This window comes from Nematolebias whitei, chromosome 7 (assembly GCF_014905685.2).
Source record: "Nematolebias whitei isolate Nwh7 chromosome 7, NemWhi1, whole genome shotgun sequence".
In the NCBI taxonomy this organism is placed as follows: Eukaryota; Metazoa; Chordata; class Actinopteri; order Cyprinodontiformes; family Rivulidae; genus Nematolebias; species Nematolebias whitei.
This window is the reverse complement of record NC_056504.1, coordinates 39,930,074-39,947,050: the sequence shown is the minus strand read 5'-3', so window position 1 is coordinate 39,947,050 and position 16,977 is coordinate 39,930,074. Positions and strand designations below refer to the sequence as shown.

The 16,977-nt window shown below is 39.3% G+C and overlaps 1 protein-coding gene across 1 annotated transcript; it reads right to left on the bottom strand.

Annotated features, from left to right (window-relative positions):
- Positions 1-339: 339 nt before the first annotated feature.
- LOC119412510 (S-adenosylhomocysteine hydrolase-like protein 1) lies at positions 340-16,204 on the bottom strand. Its single transcript, XM_037679526.1, has 18 exons — positions 16,082-16,204; positions 15,741-15,945; positions 12,005-12,116; positions 11,740-11,868; positions 11,369-11,469; positions 9,882-9,984; positions 7,648-7,742; positions 7,328-7,434; positions 7,141-7,257; positions 4,788-4,851; positions 4,260-4,348; positions 3,962-4,032; positions 3,711-3,805; positions 3,535-3,633; positions 2,164-2,232; positions 1,290-1,368; positions 571-691; positions 340-464 (listed from the first exon to the last, which is right to left on the bottom strand). The coding sequence occupies exons 2-18, from the start codon at positions 15,918-15,920 to the stop codon at positions 458-460; spliced, it is 1,638 nt and encodes a 545-aa protein (XP_037535454.1). The 5' UTR covers positions 15,921-15,945; positions 16,082-16,204; the 3' UTR covers positions 340-457.
- Positions 16,205-16,977: the final 773 nt, after the last annotated feature.

The following is a 16,977-nucleotide window of genomic DNA, read 5'->3' as shown; positions in this document are numbered from 1 at the left end:
GCAATCAGCTTAATAAACATCAAAGTTGCATTTCATGGATAAACTTTTTATAGTATTTATATAATTTTAAAAAATTTACTTAGAGTTCTAGTCATATTTTAAAACAACGCCAACCCTCTGCTCTCACAGTCTTTTGGCACATTATATTCACAGAGCACTCAGCAGCATCAAAAGGAACCAGCAGGTACAGAAATGTGCAACAGAACCTTTAACAGACATCTGAGTGCTGTGGGAACATTAACATTTTATAGCCAGCTAAATGCCACATGTATCATCTGAAAGCAGCAGCAAGTTAAGAGAAAAAAAAAAGCCAAACCCAATAAAAACATGTCTACCGTAGTCATTGGCTGTGCATCCTGTGAAGAATATAAAATACAATATACCTAATCTTTCCATTTTCTGGAGGACGGGTAATATTTAGGTCCACATATGGGTGCTCTGAAATGTTTTTTGCAGGCTAATACCTGTAAATAAAATAAGAGCAGAGTGAGTTTAAAATAATCCAGTAGTTTTAATAAAGATTTTTTGTTTATTTTTTAGCAATATGAAATATATAAGAAGGGTGTGTACCTGTAGTAGTTTGGTTTAAACGGACCGTTCTTGTTCAGACCCAAATACTTCGCCTGCTCATCCGTCAGCTCCGTCAGGTGGCCGTCAAAAGTGGCCAAGTGCAAACTGGCAACATACTCATCTAAAAGACCGTTTCAAATAAAAGAGCATATGCATAAATAAAACTTATAAGAAATTAACTTGTTTCTGTAATCAGCTAGCAGAAGTAAAATCACTTCATTTCCATCCATCCATCCATTTTCTTTACCCGTTTATTCCATTTTGGGTCACGGGGGTCGCTGGTGCCCATGTCCAGCAATAACTGTGCGAGGGGCAGGGTACACCCTGGACAGGTCGCAAGTCCATCACAGGGCCACATAGAGACAAACGAGACAAACAACCATTTACTCTCTCACTCACACCTAGGGACAATTTAGAGTTACCAATCAGCCTAACATGCATGTTTTTGGTCTGTGGGAGGAAACCGGAGTACCCGGAGAAAACCCACGCATGCACGGAGAGAACATGCAAACTCCACCCAGAAGGCCCCTGGACCAGGGTTTGAACCAGGGACCTGTTCGCTGAGAGGCAGCAGCTCTACCAGTTGCGCCATCGTGCTGCCCACTTCATTTCCATTTAATCCTAAAAACTCAAAACTTACTAGCAAAGCAGACAAATGAGAAAACATTTAAAACATGTAAAACAAATAAATAAATGCTGTTAAGTGTTCATATCCTCACCCATTTTTTTGGGAAGCAAGTAAACATCCTGTTTGTAACGTCCCTCAGGGGCGTTGTACAACTCTATCAGGGCCAGAGCCTTGAAAAAAAATATTTATGACATGACACTGTTATAGAAGAAAATAATAAAAGCCTGCAAACAGAGTTAAGAGTTTAGCTACAAGTGATCCGCATACTCTGACATTTCCAGGTCAGATCAAGAGCTTAGATGTCAGAACGAGCACATAACTGCAGGAAATAAAAGAGTGAGGAGAGCAGTTAATCCTACAAGCACCTGTCTGGGCACTAATTCTAGTCATACATATTTTGTGCTCGTAAATCAGTCTGCATATGTTGTGAATGAAGTTTTGTAACCTTGAAAAATAAAATGGCTGAGGATTTCTGCTTTGAGCAGGTGTAAATAGGAATGTCTGTGTGAAAACAATTAGTATTTGTAAAAATAATTATACAAGTTACACTTTTTTTGGTTAAGGTCTTTTAACAGATACAAAAAATTATGTGTAAAATTCTGCATTCAAGTTCCATAACTTGCGTGAGAGTTTCAACTTGCAAGTATGAATTATGACCTGATTATTCCTCTCAGCTGATTGGTCAATGTCATGTCAATCACAAATTTAACAATCCAGTCAGAGAGCAGATGGGTTTGGCTGTCGGGGTGGCGCTTTACTGAGCTGCAGGTCCTGGAAGAGTGGTACATTTTAAAAATGGGAGGATGACGTCAGCATTTCTGTGGCTCAGGTAGGCATTACTTTATGGTTTAGTGGAACAAAAACAATATCGATGCTCAGATCTATATTTTTGAAAATCATGTTCAGTAGCGCAACTACACCTGCTGACTCCAATAACCCACAGAAGTAAATGTTTGGCTTCATACCTGAGTGGTGGCTGTGATGGACAGAACAAAGGTAGGAACAGTGGAGCAGCTGAGGTTCAGCAGACGGCCCTGTGGAACGAGTCAAGATGAGATCAGGAGCCAAAGTCCAGACAGAACTCTTAAACAGTTCGATGATTTTCATGAGATACTGCTCTAACTAACCGCTTCATATGGCAAAAATTATTGGTGTGTCAATAAAGTAGTTTCTCATTTATTGCTGGGGATCCATACCCTGAAGACACACGATAAGTGAAAAACTGCGAAGTAGGAATAGTAGTACTAGTAGTAAGTAGTAGTTTATTTTATTATTTATATAGATATATATTAAGGCGTTTTAAAGCCTTCCCATACTTTTGCAATATTCTAAATAATGGTTCTAAACTCTAAACGCTCTAAAAGAGCATGATTTCAGCTCCTTTCCTCCTCTGCTCTTTGACACCTGCAAGTGCTCTTAGCCACGCCCACTTCTCCACTCTGCATGCTCAACAGCTGATCAGCTGTTCACCTGCAGCAGGAAGTTTATCCTGCAGCAGTAAGGGCTGCACAAAGCTGCAGGAGGAAGTATTTTTCTGCTGCTCTGCACAAATGTGCAGCAGGTGCTAAATCATTTAAAAATAATTAATGTTAAATAAAAATGTCATGCCGATCGTGCGGCTCATCCATCAATCAGCCAATTGTGTGCCATGTCCAGTCTTATTTTGAAAAACCGCGATAGAGTGAATCCGCGGCAAACGAACCGCAAAGTAGCGAGGGACTACTGTATGTCTAAGAAAGTGAAAGTTACTTTCCAATAAAATTTTGTTAAACAAAAATGATCGGTCAGTGGATGCAGAGAGCCGACCAGAACCGAACCAGAACTACTTCCAGCCTCATCGGTCAATCTGAGAGCTGCTTGCCAGCCCATGAGGCCTCTCGATCTGGGAGGCGTTGCTTGGAGGTCCGGTGTCTTATCCGGAGTGCACCCACACTTTTTCGTCCAGATTTCTCTGGATTATTTGGACTCATTCTGGACCATTGTGTGGTTTTGTGATGGCTCTCCAAAGGTCTGGCTCTGTCTAAAAGCGTCTGGTGCTCAATGGCTGCAGAAAGCCGATCAGAACCGGATCAGAATAGGACCAAGGCTGGTGAGTACAAATATCAAATTTTGCAGTAGTTGTTAAAATTACATAGGTTTGAGTTTAGAACATTGCATGAGTGTGGGAAGGGTTTATAAAGCCTTAAAATGTATAAATAATAAAATATAGCATTTGTACTTCACAGTTTTTCACTTATTGCGAGGGTGTCCGGAACGTAACCACCGCGATAATCAAGGGATTACTGTATCTGTATTTATTGCATGTGAGTGAGAAGCTCGTAGATATAGCTGCTGACCTCTGCCAGCAGGACAACTCTCTTCCCATCAGGCCAGATGACATGGTCCACCTGAGATCGGACTCTCTCCCATGTCAGCTCAGGCGTCCGAAGGCTCGCCTAGAAGAGTCGAGAAGAATTAGCCTCGTTCTAACACAGTGGTTAGAAATATGTTAACCAAAATTTGATTAGTTTACCACATCGATCTCGGTGTTGGAGTGTCCCATGTTGCAGACCATAGAACCATTTTTCATTCGATCCAGCTGCTCTCTGGTCACCACGTTTTTATTCCCTACAAAAAGACAAAAAGACAGATTTTTTTTAAAGTTTTCTATCTTTTACCAAACGACATAAAAAAACAAACCACACGGAGCAGAAGTGCTCCAAGATGTGATTTCATGTCGGTGTACCCAGGCGAGTACACCAGTACCACTTTAGGTCTGGTTACCAGTGCACGTGATGATAACGTCGACGTGGCGAATGACCTCGCTCAACTTCACCACCCTGAATCCATCCATGCTGGTAAACAAAGAGATGAAATTCAGCTCATCTAGTTTGAACTATATTTTATGAAAGGGTGAGCTTAAGTTGAAGGCTATCGGTCAAACTTTGTCTGTTATTCAACATCAAAATTAATTTTTGGACGGCTCAAGTGTGTGTGTGTTTGTGATTCATGATGCCGTCTTCCATGTTCATAAATATGACGTCGGCACATTCAGGATATAAATCATGCATCATGTCCTCACCAGGCCTGCAGGGCGCAGATGGGATCGATCTCAGTGACATAGACGATGGCTCCCAAAGCTTTCAGAGCTGCAGAACAACCTTTTCCAACCTGAAAGAAAACAATAACGCACACAAGAAAGATTAAAATATATTTAAACACTGCAATAAAAACCCTTCATCACTAAATAGTGAACCTATCTAGCCAATTATTTCAAGGCCCAATGAATTTTTTCGTTATTATTTAGCTCAATAATGAGACAAAGATATGATCAGTTATCTGTATGAATGTTGTTAAAGCTCTGAGCAGCCTTTAATCAACATGAATGCAACCCTTTGACTACAGGAGCTTTTTTAATTGTTTCTTAATGCCAATAGTTTGGAATTAAAAAAATTAAAAGTTCTGTGGCATGTCTGATTTATTTTATACAAAATAAAACAATTGAAAGAACATTCTAGAAGAGTGGTGATCCCATACTTTCTGTCAGTGGTTGCATCTCGAGAACATCATGATTAAAATTAATGGTGCTTGTTGTCACATCATCTCTCACCTCACCATAACCACAGACCACCACCTGTTTGCCTCCAAACATCACATCTGTGGTTCTCTTCAAGCTGGACAGATTTAAGACAAAAAAAAAAAAAATCAGCGCAATTAGTGGAAGTGGTAAAAAAAATATCTCTCTTTGTTTGAAAGGTGAAACATCCCATTAAATTATTGATGAAATAAAACTAAATCTAAAGAAATAGCTGTTTACAGTGACATTTTTGTTGTATTTTCTATTTTTTAAAAGGCAGATGCATAAAATTATCAGTCTCGAGGTATAATAATGAAGACTTTTACTGCAGTTATGTCACACAGGAGACAATCTCCAGGATAGAAGTTTACTTTGATGATTATTAATCATTCCTCACTTGCTCTCGTGCAAGCCGGACACATTTTATTCTGTCTCCCGCCCTCCTCCTGCTATTTTGCTCTCCATCTGTGTATCATTAGAGCTCTTATTTACACATCGTCCGAAACTAAAAATTACTGTCATGGATCTGGTCAACTGGACTTTCAAGGCAATCGATAAAATCTTTTCAACAAAGCGACAGGGTCCTGGAGAGCCCTCATGCCCCACTGAGACGTAGGCGGCAGGATACGTCATGGATCCGTGGGGAGTTTGGGAGCTGATGTGTCTTTCCGTGTTGTCTCAGGAGGACGCCGAAGATGTTTATATAATTGGAATCATGATAGCAGGGTTTCTGCTTTTTGGCATCGGTGGATTCCTATGTTATCGGCTATTAAAGAAGACGACGGCAGCAGTTTCGGTCATGGCAAAGCTGCTGAGTCTGTGTAAAGGTTTGGTTCATGCTTCGAGCACTCAATATCAGCCAATTTACAAGCTAAACCGTAAGATATTTGTGAGAATCGCAGGCCACTTGCGGCTTCTGGGACTTGCCAGCATGTTGGAGATGACCTAAGCACAGACCAGTGGAATGCCCACAAATCTGGCCATTTTGGACCAAAATTACCAGCAGGACTCAAGGTTGATGAGAAATAACAGGCTGCCTGAAAAAAAAAAAATCAACAATTGTGGCTTATCTGACTCTGACTCCCCCATTTGGCCTTGAAGCAAGCCGACTTATCAAATTTCTCTTGAGATATGTGTAAACTAAGGTAAAGCTCTGTCTATAACAACCCCCTTCCCCTTGCCCCCAGAAAATCTGTGAATGCTTAGCAGAGCTGTACCGGCTGACACCAACATCTTATCAGGACTATGGACCATCTCGAAGTGCTTCATGGACAAATCTCACCGTCTTGCCGTCAAATGCATGAAATATGTAATGTGTCTATAAATGTGCTTGCTTGTAGCATTTTTTTTTGGCGTCTTAAATCGTGTCCTGATAAGGACAAGGTGTGAATACACCTTTTTGTAATACCACTATCCTATCCTCATGGCCTTTTCCCCTTTTCTATCTAAAAAGGATAAGGGGTCGTGCTCTCAGGAGCAGCAGCAACGTGCACTCCGCCCATCTTTTGGACGACTGTACGAACCTAATTTCACTGTATTTCGGTGCAATGATAATAAAGCTTATTCTGATTCTATTAGGAGTGGACAGCTTAGAAAGTACTGACCCTGTTTAGAAGTACTCAGACGCTGTTAAATAAATAAAAACAGACTATTTTCACACGCAGCCTTGGTGACATTAACAGAAGAGTAACAAACACAACAGTTGTGATCACAGTCTGTATCTCAGTATTAGGAGCTGTGAGTTTGCACAAGAAAATATGTGCTTTGTTTCAAATAATCTGGCCTCGTGGCAGCGCGTCCTTAAAATTTGTGTTTTTAAAAGACTACATTTAAATAACTTTTTTAGCTTTATGTAATGAGAGTAAAAAAATGCACCTATTGCACAATTTATGATGAGAAATCATATGTACTTTCAAGATTAAAAATGTTTTTTTCCTTTTTATTTTACTTTTTCTCTGCATAAGTCCTGCTGGGTTTCCTACAGTACACTACATCCAGTACACTACATCACCACAGTTCAGAGATTTGGCTGCATTTAATAACCAAAAGAGCTCAAATATCAGCATTTAGAGTTAGTGTAAAATCAGGGCATAAAACATCACAAGTGAAAAGGTTTATAAGCTTTTATGAAGTTTCTTCCTGTGAATGTTTATCTGTAGGTTAAAGTTTGGCTTCTTATTTATCATTTGGGAATATAAAAATACCATCTAATCTGTATTTTATCTGGTTTAGAAGATGTTAAACTTCAGCTAATTATCACAAAACAAACAAAAGTCATTTACTGGATTGTGATTTCTTCCAAACCTTATGATTCGCTGTAAATTCAAACAATAAACAGAAGTGGGTTTATGTCATTAAAACAACTACAACAAATAGATTTACTCACCCGTCCAGGATGGACTCCCTGCAGCAGTAAAGGTTGTCAAACTTCTGCTTCGTCACAGAGTCGTTCACGTTCATAGCTGGAACACACAGTTTCCCTGCTTTAGAAAGCTGATACAACCTGGGAAAGAAATAAATATGAACATGTTTGTCTCTATGTATGTTCAAAGAGCTCATATAAGAATGAATACCTGTGAACCCCTGTAACGCTCTCCTCTACAATCCCCCTGATCTTCTTAAAGACGTTTGGGTATTTTTTGTACACCCAGTGTGTCAGATCTCCTCCATCATCAAGGACCTAATGAAACAAAAACAAAAAAAGTTTTTACTACTGCCATGGATGTTCATGGCAATTTTCCATGTTTCTTCTCAGTAGACAAAACATATATTGTTATATGAATATTTACCAAGATCTAAACACTGTTTCTTGATACTTTTAGGCAACTTATCGTCTCATTTGTATTTTAAAACCTGACCCTGTACAATGGGAGAAAAAGATGTTTCTACAAACCATGTTCGGCTGCCAACCCTCAGTGTTGACGCAGCGATCGATACACCACCAGAAGTCGTCCTCGGACTCTCCCTTCCAGGCAAACACAGGCACGCCTGAAACATTAGACACTATCCTGAGACATTGGACATGAAATAATCTCATCTTTATGACGTTCACTGCCAAGAAACCTGAGGTTCAAATTCATTGACGTGTTTCTGAATAGAAAACATTACTGACATACAAGTCAAAAAGTAATGCATGCTTCTCTGCAGAAATAATTAGTTCCACTAAACGTGGAAATCACGTTTAGTAGTGCTGGTGCCGTCCTCCATCTTCAAAATGTATTACCCTTCCAGGACCTGCAGCACAGTAAAGCACCACCCCAACATCCAAACCCATCTGTTCTCCAATTGGATTGTCAAATTTGTGATTGACATGACGTTGACCAATCAGCTGAATCATAATTCAAAAGTATGATTTACAAGCACAAAATATATATGGAAGTTGTGCCCATATGAACGGGACAAATGGGACAACAACAAAAAAACCTGCACCATGAAGGACCCCACTCACCCAGCACACACACTTTTTGCCCTGCTCCCCTCAGGAAGGAGGTTGAGGAGCATTAAGTGTAGAACCACTAGACTGAGGAACAGCTTCTACCCTGAGGCTGTTAGACTCATGAATCTCTAATCAGAATCATCACTGTGGAAAAAAATCACATGTTGCTGCTGATCTGTTTCAATGTTGATGTGTTCATGCGTGCTCATCTGCTCACACAGACTCATGTTCATGTTTGTGCTGATGTTTCACCCTGATATGAAGTTTTCTGTGAAATGTGAAGATCTCCAAAATAGATTAAGAAGAATCATCAGGATTTTTTTTTTCCTTCATTTACCCTTTATTTATCCAGGTAGTCTCATTTTCAAGAGAGACCTGTTTAGGGAGCAGATGGTGGGGGTTAAGGGCCTTGCTCAGGGGCCCAGAGTGGGGTGAATGAGGGTGGAGGGAGGTGTAGGAGTTTCACCTTTTCCACGCACATTTTGATGTTGATGGTACCAGGAGGTGAACCTGCGACTTTCCGATCACAAGCCCATCTTCTAACCTCTGCGCCACCACTACCCCTAGATTTTCCAGATTGCAGAAGGAAGTGAAGGAGAAAATCTAATTGGATTTATAAAAGAGTTGCTTCAAGAGACACTGAAACTACCACCAGATATGGAAATCACGACTGAGAGGGGACATCGCTCTCTTAAACCCAAACACAAGGATCCAAAAATTCCCCCCAGATCACTCAGCGAGATTCCTCGATGCAGCGATAAAAGATGAAATCATACGACGAGCATGGCGTCAGGAACAAGTCTTCAAAGATATTTTTTGACCAAGACTACCGTACGAAAGAAAAGAGCAAAGGTCTACGGAGCTAACAGCTAAAGAAAAGAGACATGCAAGCAGCATGTTTGTATCCAGCACAAATAAAAATAAAGCTGAACACCAGGGAGAAAACCTTCACAACACTGATCAGTGCTGCACCGCTGCTGAAGGATCTGGGAGTGGAAGCTGTGAAGAACGAGAGCACATGGAGGAGGAGCTGATGGAAGGCTGGAGGAGCAGCATGGACAGACAGAGGGACAGCACTGTCAACGCTAGATCTGAAGGCCCTTCTGCAAGGAGAACCCTGATCCTACAGCACATATCAAGGTAGCTTCAAATAAGATAGACTGAACTAACAACCAGAAGGCAACGTCAACTCTATTCGAACAACAAGGAATGCAACAATCTCAGTACAATACACAATAAAATAACTGATGATGGTTGGTTGTCACAAATTTACACAAGTATTTCATAAAAACTAAAGCAGATGAGACGTTTTGAGTCAATTTTCCTCATGTTGCCAGATCTCCAAAGGTTTACGGCGGAGATTTAGCACACACATGGCAACCAGAGATAAAAAAAGGTTCGACTGGCATGCCTGTACCATCGAACGGAAATATGTGTGCGCTCCGGTTATCTCTGCAGGGAGAAATATGAAAGAGCTCAACGTTTCCAAACAGTAACCTTGAAAGTTTTAAAAGATATGCACAAAGCTGACTTCTGTTCATTTCATCACTTTACACGATCTGTTCTGAAGAAAACATTTGTAGTATAAAATAAGTGTGGGGAAGTTTTTTGACTTCATTATTTGTTTTTTAATGTCAACGCTGATTTAATTGTGGATAATCAAGATTTTTTCCATCCTCTCTGCTGCTCACCTCTCTCTGCCAGGGCAGCAGCAACTTCATTCTGCGTTGAGTAAATGTTACATGCAGTCCAACGACACTGAGCGCCGAGAGCCGCCAGAGTCTCGATTAACACCTGAGAAAAGCCACGGAAACAGGAAGTCAACAAGAACGCCACGTACATGTGAAAGAGGATGAGTCAGCTGTCCAAGGTTTCCTCCTGAAGACGAGTCATATTTGTGTGATGCTGACATTCCTGGACAGGTCACTGATTTTTAATCTCAACAGGATCTTCCTGGTTGAATTTAAGGTTTAAAGAAAAAAAGATACATGATTTTTAGCTGCAAGTTCTTTAACATACCTTCAGCTATTTTAACCAATCATAAATCAGAATGTTCGGCTCGTTCAGGACAAAACTACTGTGACTTTTGTTTTTTGTAACTTTTTACACTTTGAAATGTTTATCCTGATTCACTTCTTTAGGGAGTGGTGAGGCAGAGGTCAGAGAAGGTGGGACTGGATGGGAAGATTGCCGGTTCAACTCCCGGTACCGACAACATCAAAATGTGGGTGGGATTGGTGTAGCACCCACACCTGCCTCCACCCTCATTTGTCCCACTCTGGGCCCTTGAGCAAGGCTCTTAATCCTCACCATCTGCTCCTCCGGGCGCCCTAGATGGCAGCTCTCTGCTCCACACAGAGGGCTGTGGTTGTGTCAGGAAGGGCATCCGGTGTAAAAATAATTGCCAAGTCTTCGTACGGCTTAGCTTGCTGCAGTGACCCCTGAAGAAGGGAGCAGCCGAAAGAGGGTAATAAAAAATAAAAAAACCTTATTCACTTTTTTCTCATTACAAAAGAAAACAAATCCTTGAACAAAAACAACTTAGTCCTTTTAGAATTTTATTTCAACCTAGTTTTATTTTAGCTTTTAGCTACTGACTTGCTCAGTTTAAGTTTTAGCTGCTGTTTTGAAGATTTTAGCCACAGTTTTGTTGATTTTAGCTTTTAGCCACTGTTTAGATAGTTTTAGCTTTAAGCCACATGTTTGCTGGTTTTAGGTTTTAGCCACTGTTTTGCTGGTTTGAGCCACCGTTTTGTAGATTTTAGCTTTAAGCCACTGTTTTGTTGAATTTAGCTTTTAGCCACTGTTTTGCTCATTTTAGCCACTGTTTTATTGATTTTAGCTTTTAGCCACTATGTTGCTGGCTTTAGCTTTTAGCCACTGTTTTGCTGGTTTTAGACTTTAGTCACTGTTGTGTGGTCTTAGCTTTTAGCTGTTGTTTTTTCTGATTTTAGTTTTTAGCTACTGCTTTGCTAATTTTACCCTTTAACTTGTACTAATTTAAGTTTTTGTTTAGCTGATTTTTGCTTTTTTCTGATTTCCTCAGCTTTTTGAGCACACGCCAGTGAAGCGATTCAGCTCTCAGCTGCTTCATCTGGTTAAGACTCATCTTTTCTCCGTTCAAGATACGCTGCAGCCATTGGCTGTAAATTAATGTAAAAAGATAAACAAATCTTACCGCAGTCTGAGCAGTTATGTGAGTGCAGCCAACAATTTTGGCACCCGCCAACGGTTTCTCAGTCTGCGCTCTCTTCCTGAGTGAAATCAGCGCCGACATGTCTGAACAGAACAGGAAAACATGAGTGGGAGAGACGGCAGTGCAGATCAAACTGGAAGGCTCATAGCATCGAAAAGAAAGGCAAACACTTTTACACAGAAAGTATGGCTGAATAAAAGCGCTGCTCTTTTGTAGCCTTTAGAAACCTGTGCATGGTTTATAAATCTGTTATTACAGTGTAACACATAAGAAGGAACTGATTAAAAACAATTTTTTTAAGCAAATCGTCCAGTTAAAAATGTTCAGTTGAGCTTTGTTCCTTCTGTTTTTACCTTGTTCTGCGATCTCGATCTCACGTCTGCCAAATTCAGCCTGTTTGATGTTTTTGACGCAGAAGTCGCTGCTGCCCTTGGAGTTGACCTGGGCTTTGTCCCGCGGCGAGCTCTCGTCATCCGAGCTATCTGTATAAGACGCGGCTGTAATCAAATTGTGAATTCACTCTATCAGTTCAAACTTGAACCGTCTCCCCTCACACACTCAACATTCACTCCACAGTGTTGAAAAGCTGAGCGCTGCGGACAGAGTGGACCCTCGTACCGGAGCTGTAGCTGTCGGTGGAGGACTGGGAGATGGAGCGGGACAGAGAACGACGGCCCATCTTGGTGGGAAACCTGCTGAACTCCTGCTTTTCCTCCACAAACTGGATTTGCTGGAACGAGATCAAAGATCTGCGGTTTAAAATGAAGACGTTTCAAACTGAACAATCAAATTTTTTAAGATACTGAGACTCTTGAAGCGTTGGTACAGTTTTATTACATTTACCAGTAGTAAAATGAGTTGCTGAACCCGTTTGGTCAAACAATATTTCTATTCACACTCGACTTTTTTAAATTCTGCTCCAAACTTGGTTTGAAGAATCACACAGCTGTCAAACCTGAAATTACTTTAAGTCACAAATTATTTAGCCTCATTTCAAACCTCAGCTGCTCCAAGCTTTCATAAATTTATTGTGTGAACGTTTATGAAGTATTCACACTATTGTGATCCATTTTTTTCTCCGTACATTTTTTGGCGTGTTTCTCGTCCCGCAGTTTTGTGCTATTTCAACAAATCATATATCAAAACATTCAGCTCGTTCAGGACCATCCTATAACTTTTGGTTGTGGTGCAACTTTACCTTTTGGAAAAATTTAGCCTTTTCTGCCATTTGTTTTCTCATAGAAAATTAATTGAGCTCATTTTACATCCTTCACATCTTTAGATCTGTTTACAACCTTATACTGCCACTTTCACATTTTTTTCTGGTTCAGCTTCTTTCAGCTTCCTTGTGCAAAATTAACTTTTTTCCAGCTTCTTTCAGCTAATTTCAGCTGTTTTGTGCTCCTTTCAGAGTCTTTCTGCTAGCTACAACATTTTTGTGCTTCTTCTAACTTCTGCTAATTTCAGCTTGTCATGACAAATTAAAATCAGTTATTAAATTAAAATGAGCAAATAAAAAACAAATTAAAATGAGCTCCTTTCAGCTCATTTCTGCAAGTTTCAACTTTTTCTACTATTTCAGCTACTATAGCTGTTTTCATGCAAATTTAATCTTTTTCAGCTAATTCCACATTTTTTGCACTCATTTAAACTTTTTTCAGCCTTATTCAGCAAAAATGTGTTCACTTCCTTCTAGTGACTTCAGCTTATTTCTGCTTTTTTAACTATTTTTCAGCTGGTTTTTTTTTTTTTGTTGCTAATTTTAGCTTTTTTCTGATAATTTTTACTTTTTTGTCCTAATTTCTGCTTCTTCAGCCTAACTGGGCAAAACTGTCCTCTCTTCACTTTCTTCTGCTAATTTAAACTTGTTCTACCTTTTCAGCTACCTTTTTAGAAAATGTTTAGCTAATTTCAGCTGTTTTCAGATAAATTCAAGTTTTTCTTGGTAATTTCTTCTACTTTCAGCCTAATTAACTTATTTCTGCTAAGTTCAGCTTATTATGCTCCTTTCAGCTTTTTTCAGCTAGTTTCAGCTTTTTCAGCTACTATTTGCCAGTAGCTATTTTATGCCAAGTTTAGCTTTTTCAGCTCATTTCAGCTCTTTTCCACTTCCTTCTTATAGGTTAAGATTCATTCTGCCTTTTGGCTACTTTTTATATGTTTTTTGCTAATTTTAGCTTTTTTAGCTGGTTTCCTAATTTTTGTGCTCATTTCTGCTCATTTAAACCCAATTCAGCAAATAAGTGTTGTTTCTTCTGCTAATTTAGGAATGTTCTCTTATTTCAGTGACATTTCAGCATGTTGCTTTAGCTAATTTAATCTGTTTTTCAGCAAGTTCGTCAGCAATAAGCATTAACACTGCATTTTTGTAGGAAATGTAATTTCTCTAGTTTTAAATGTTTCTTTAGTAGGACAGAGATTTTAATGTTTGTTTTGTTTTTTTGTTTGCTTATTTAACTTTACGCATATTTAGCTCCTTATCACAACTGTGATTTATTTTGTGATGGCATACTTTCTGAAGTAATGAGAGAGTGCAGAAAGCCGTTCTACTCAAGTGCAAATACAATATATCTAGATGGGTTTAAATGGTGTTTTTTTTTACTTTATGCCAGAAAAATGCTAAAATAAAATCTAAATTTAAACCTATCAGACAGTAAATCTATTGGATTAACCTATATAATTCCCATCGCTGTCTCATTTTCTAATAAAAATCATGTTCTGCATTTTAATTCAATCAGCTGCTCATGAACTCTTCACACTCCAGGTAAATAACGAAGAACAACATGAAGCTGTTTGTGTACAAATAAAGAGAACAGACGTCACAGTTTAGGTCAGAATAGTGCGAGTTTAGCCTGTCTAACAGTTTCAGGCAAACTTTGCACTGACTGACACATTGATGAGCAGACGTGTTTCAAATGTAAATAAATTCATATCTTAAGAGATTTCTAAGAAAAATGAAAATGATGGAAAACATATTTTGTGTGGCAATACCATAATTTTAACGTTACTTTGATTTTTCTAAGCTCGTCAAAAATTATCGAGTTTGACAATATAGTTATTGCAGCTCCATTCCCTGAAATAAATAAATATTCTGTATTTTTCTTTTATATAAACGGCTTTATAGTTTCTGAAGTGACATCAACATGAATTTCAGCCCAACATTTAAAAAGAGAAATCCTCAAGCTTCACAACGATGCTAAACATTATATGAAGGGATTTACTGGCACGATGTCAGTCGTCAGAGAAAAATAGTGAATTTCAAAGGAAATTATAGGATTTATATTTGAAAGGATAATTTACGAAGACATACCAGTTAGAAACGTTTAATTTAAAGATAGATTAAGAAGATTATTTGCTGTTTTAGTTACTAGGATCACTAGATGGTGACTTTATGGACTCATTTTTAGCAAATCTCAATTACAACAAAGGTCAATATCTGTCATTCTGACTCATTTGGTAGCACGACTTATGTTGACAGCTTGCATCTTAACCCAAAATATTGGTATTTAAAAACTAAATAAACATTAAGCCTGTAAAAAATGTAAAGTTATGATGACTGTTTCTGTGTCATCTGATGAGACTTTACTTCCATGAAAAGGTACCGGTACTTAAACAATCTAGAAAGCAGGAAAAACTCCCTAAGGAATAAAAACTGCAAGGTTATAATTTATGCTGAATCAACATATTGGTTTCAAATAAGATTTGCATGTTTGAATCAGACAGGTCAAATAACAAATAAGATATGTTAACTACGATCTCAGCTGTATTTTATCAGTTGTTTTTCTGATTTTTAAAAAAATGTTTAAAGTTTCGCAATACTTCTGTTTCACACTACTTGGCCAAACTAGTCACAGCTGCAGGGAAAATAAATAAATAAATAGAGAATGAGGATGTGAAACAAAGGAAATAAAATCAGACTGACTAATAATCTCGTGCCGAGTAAAGACAGCGTTTCTTTTGACAGTTCTAGTGTTTGCATTTTTTTTTTCCAAGAGTGTGTATTGAGTCTTGTTCATTTTAGTGTAGCTGCAACGAATCATGCAAATATTTGACATGTTAAACCCTCAAAAATCCTGTTTTTAAGTGTCATGTAACATCTGCCTTTTTATATTTTACAGCAATGCCTGTGATTTATAAAACTGTAAAAGATCAACTTTTAGGGTTTAATTTAAAGGGTGCACATTCAGCTGTTATTCCTCCTGTCTGTCTGATATATAAAGAGGGTTTCAACAGAATTGATTGAACTAGTAACTAATAAAAAGTACATCTGAGCCCAGGGATGATAGCCATGATGAAACAGTAAGGTCTAATGTCCTCTGTGGGCCCACCCAGCTGACACCTGGTGCAGTTTTACCTTTTTAACAGGTTTGTGAGTGGGCACAGCGCTGAACACCGACGACAGCTCTCCCATGTTCATGTCGCTGTTTTTGCTCACGGTCATGGCTGAGTATTTCTCCGCCACGTTCTCGCTCTCCTTCACCTCCTTGCTCGCCTGCTTCACCTCCAGCTTGGCTTCCCCGGCCGGGTCGGACATGTTCGCGGCAGCTGCGTGACCTCACCTGGACAGAAAACACCGCAGCCGTTGAGCTAAAGCTAGCTACAGAGAACAGGAAGAGAGATGGACGGGGGTCTTTTAAGGACAGCGCGCACGTAAAATATCGCTGATGAACGCGGCGAGTAAATGATAATCAGTACCCGACTGTGATTTGGAGCTGACAAATTGTTTTTGCGTCCTTTGTTTGTTTGGTTTTGAGGGTTGGAGTCGTGCTGTTTCTGCTGGCTGGCTGTCAGTTGTCACCCACCAGACTGAGTAAGTTTGTGGGCGGGTACCAACAGGATGTCTGGGGCGTGTCTTGTTCTGAGCTGCATTCACTGTACCTCGGAAAATATGTTTATCGTTTGGATACGTTCAGTTGACTTAATATACGGTTTTAATTTCATAATTTGACGTGCCAATTGTCTTTACTGTATACCAGCACTAGTATCTTCAAACCCATCTGTGCTGAATACAGAAAAGCAGATAACTGTCCTAGTTATTTTTTCCCCGATTCACAAACATTTCCCCATTCCACATAATAAAGGAGTACTGCACGTTAAAGTGTCCACATTGTACTGCTTTACATACCGTGTTTTTTTTCCAATTCAACCTTTAATTATACAGGCTAGTCTCACTGAGCCACGAGAATTCATTTACAAGAGGGACCTGTTCCAGACAGAACATATAAGTACATATAACAGTAATAACAATAAACTACAGTTAAAATGCAGTTCAAATAAACGTAGTGTTGTAAAACAATAAATCAGGGTGCTGTAAAACAAGATAAAATACTAAAATCAAGAACATATTTGCTTTGATGTTTCTATTGACCTTATCAAAGGTTTAAAATCCCTTAAAGAAATGAAGGTGGACAGCTTCAGTTCCTGTTGCAAGGTGTTCCAGGTTGCTGGAGCAGAGTAGGAAAAGGCCTTTTTGCCAAGTTCAGTTCGCAGTGAGGGAACGTTGCAGGTAATGATGGCCTGAGAGCGCACGCTGTAACTGCACTGACGACGTGACAAGTGAGCGGAAACTCTGGCAGCTTTTTCACCAAACA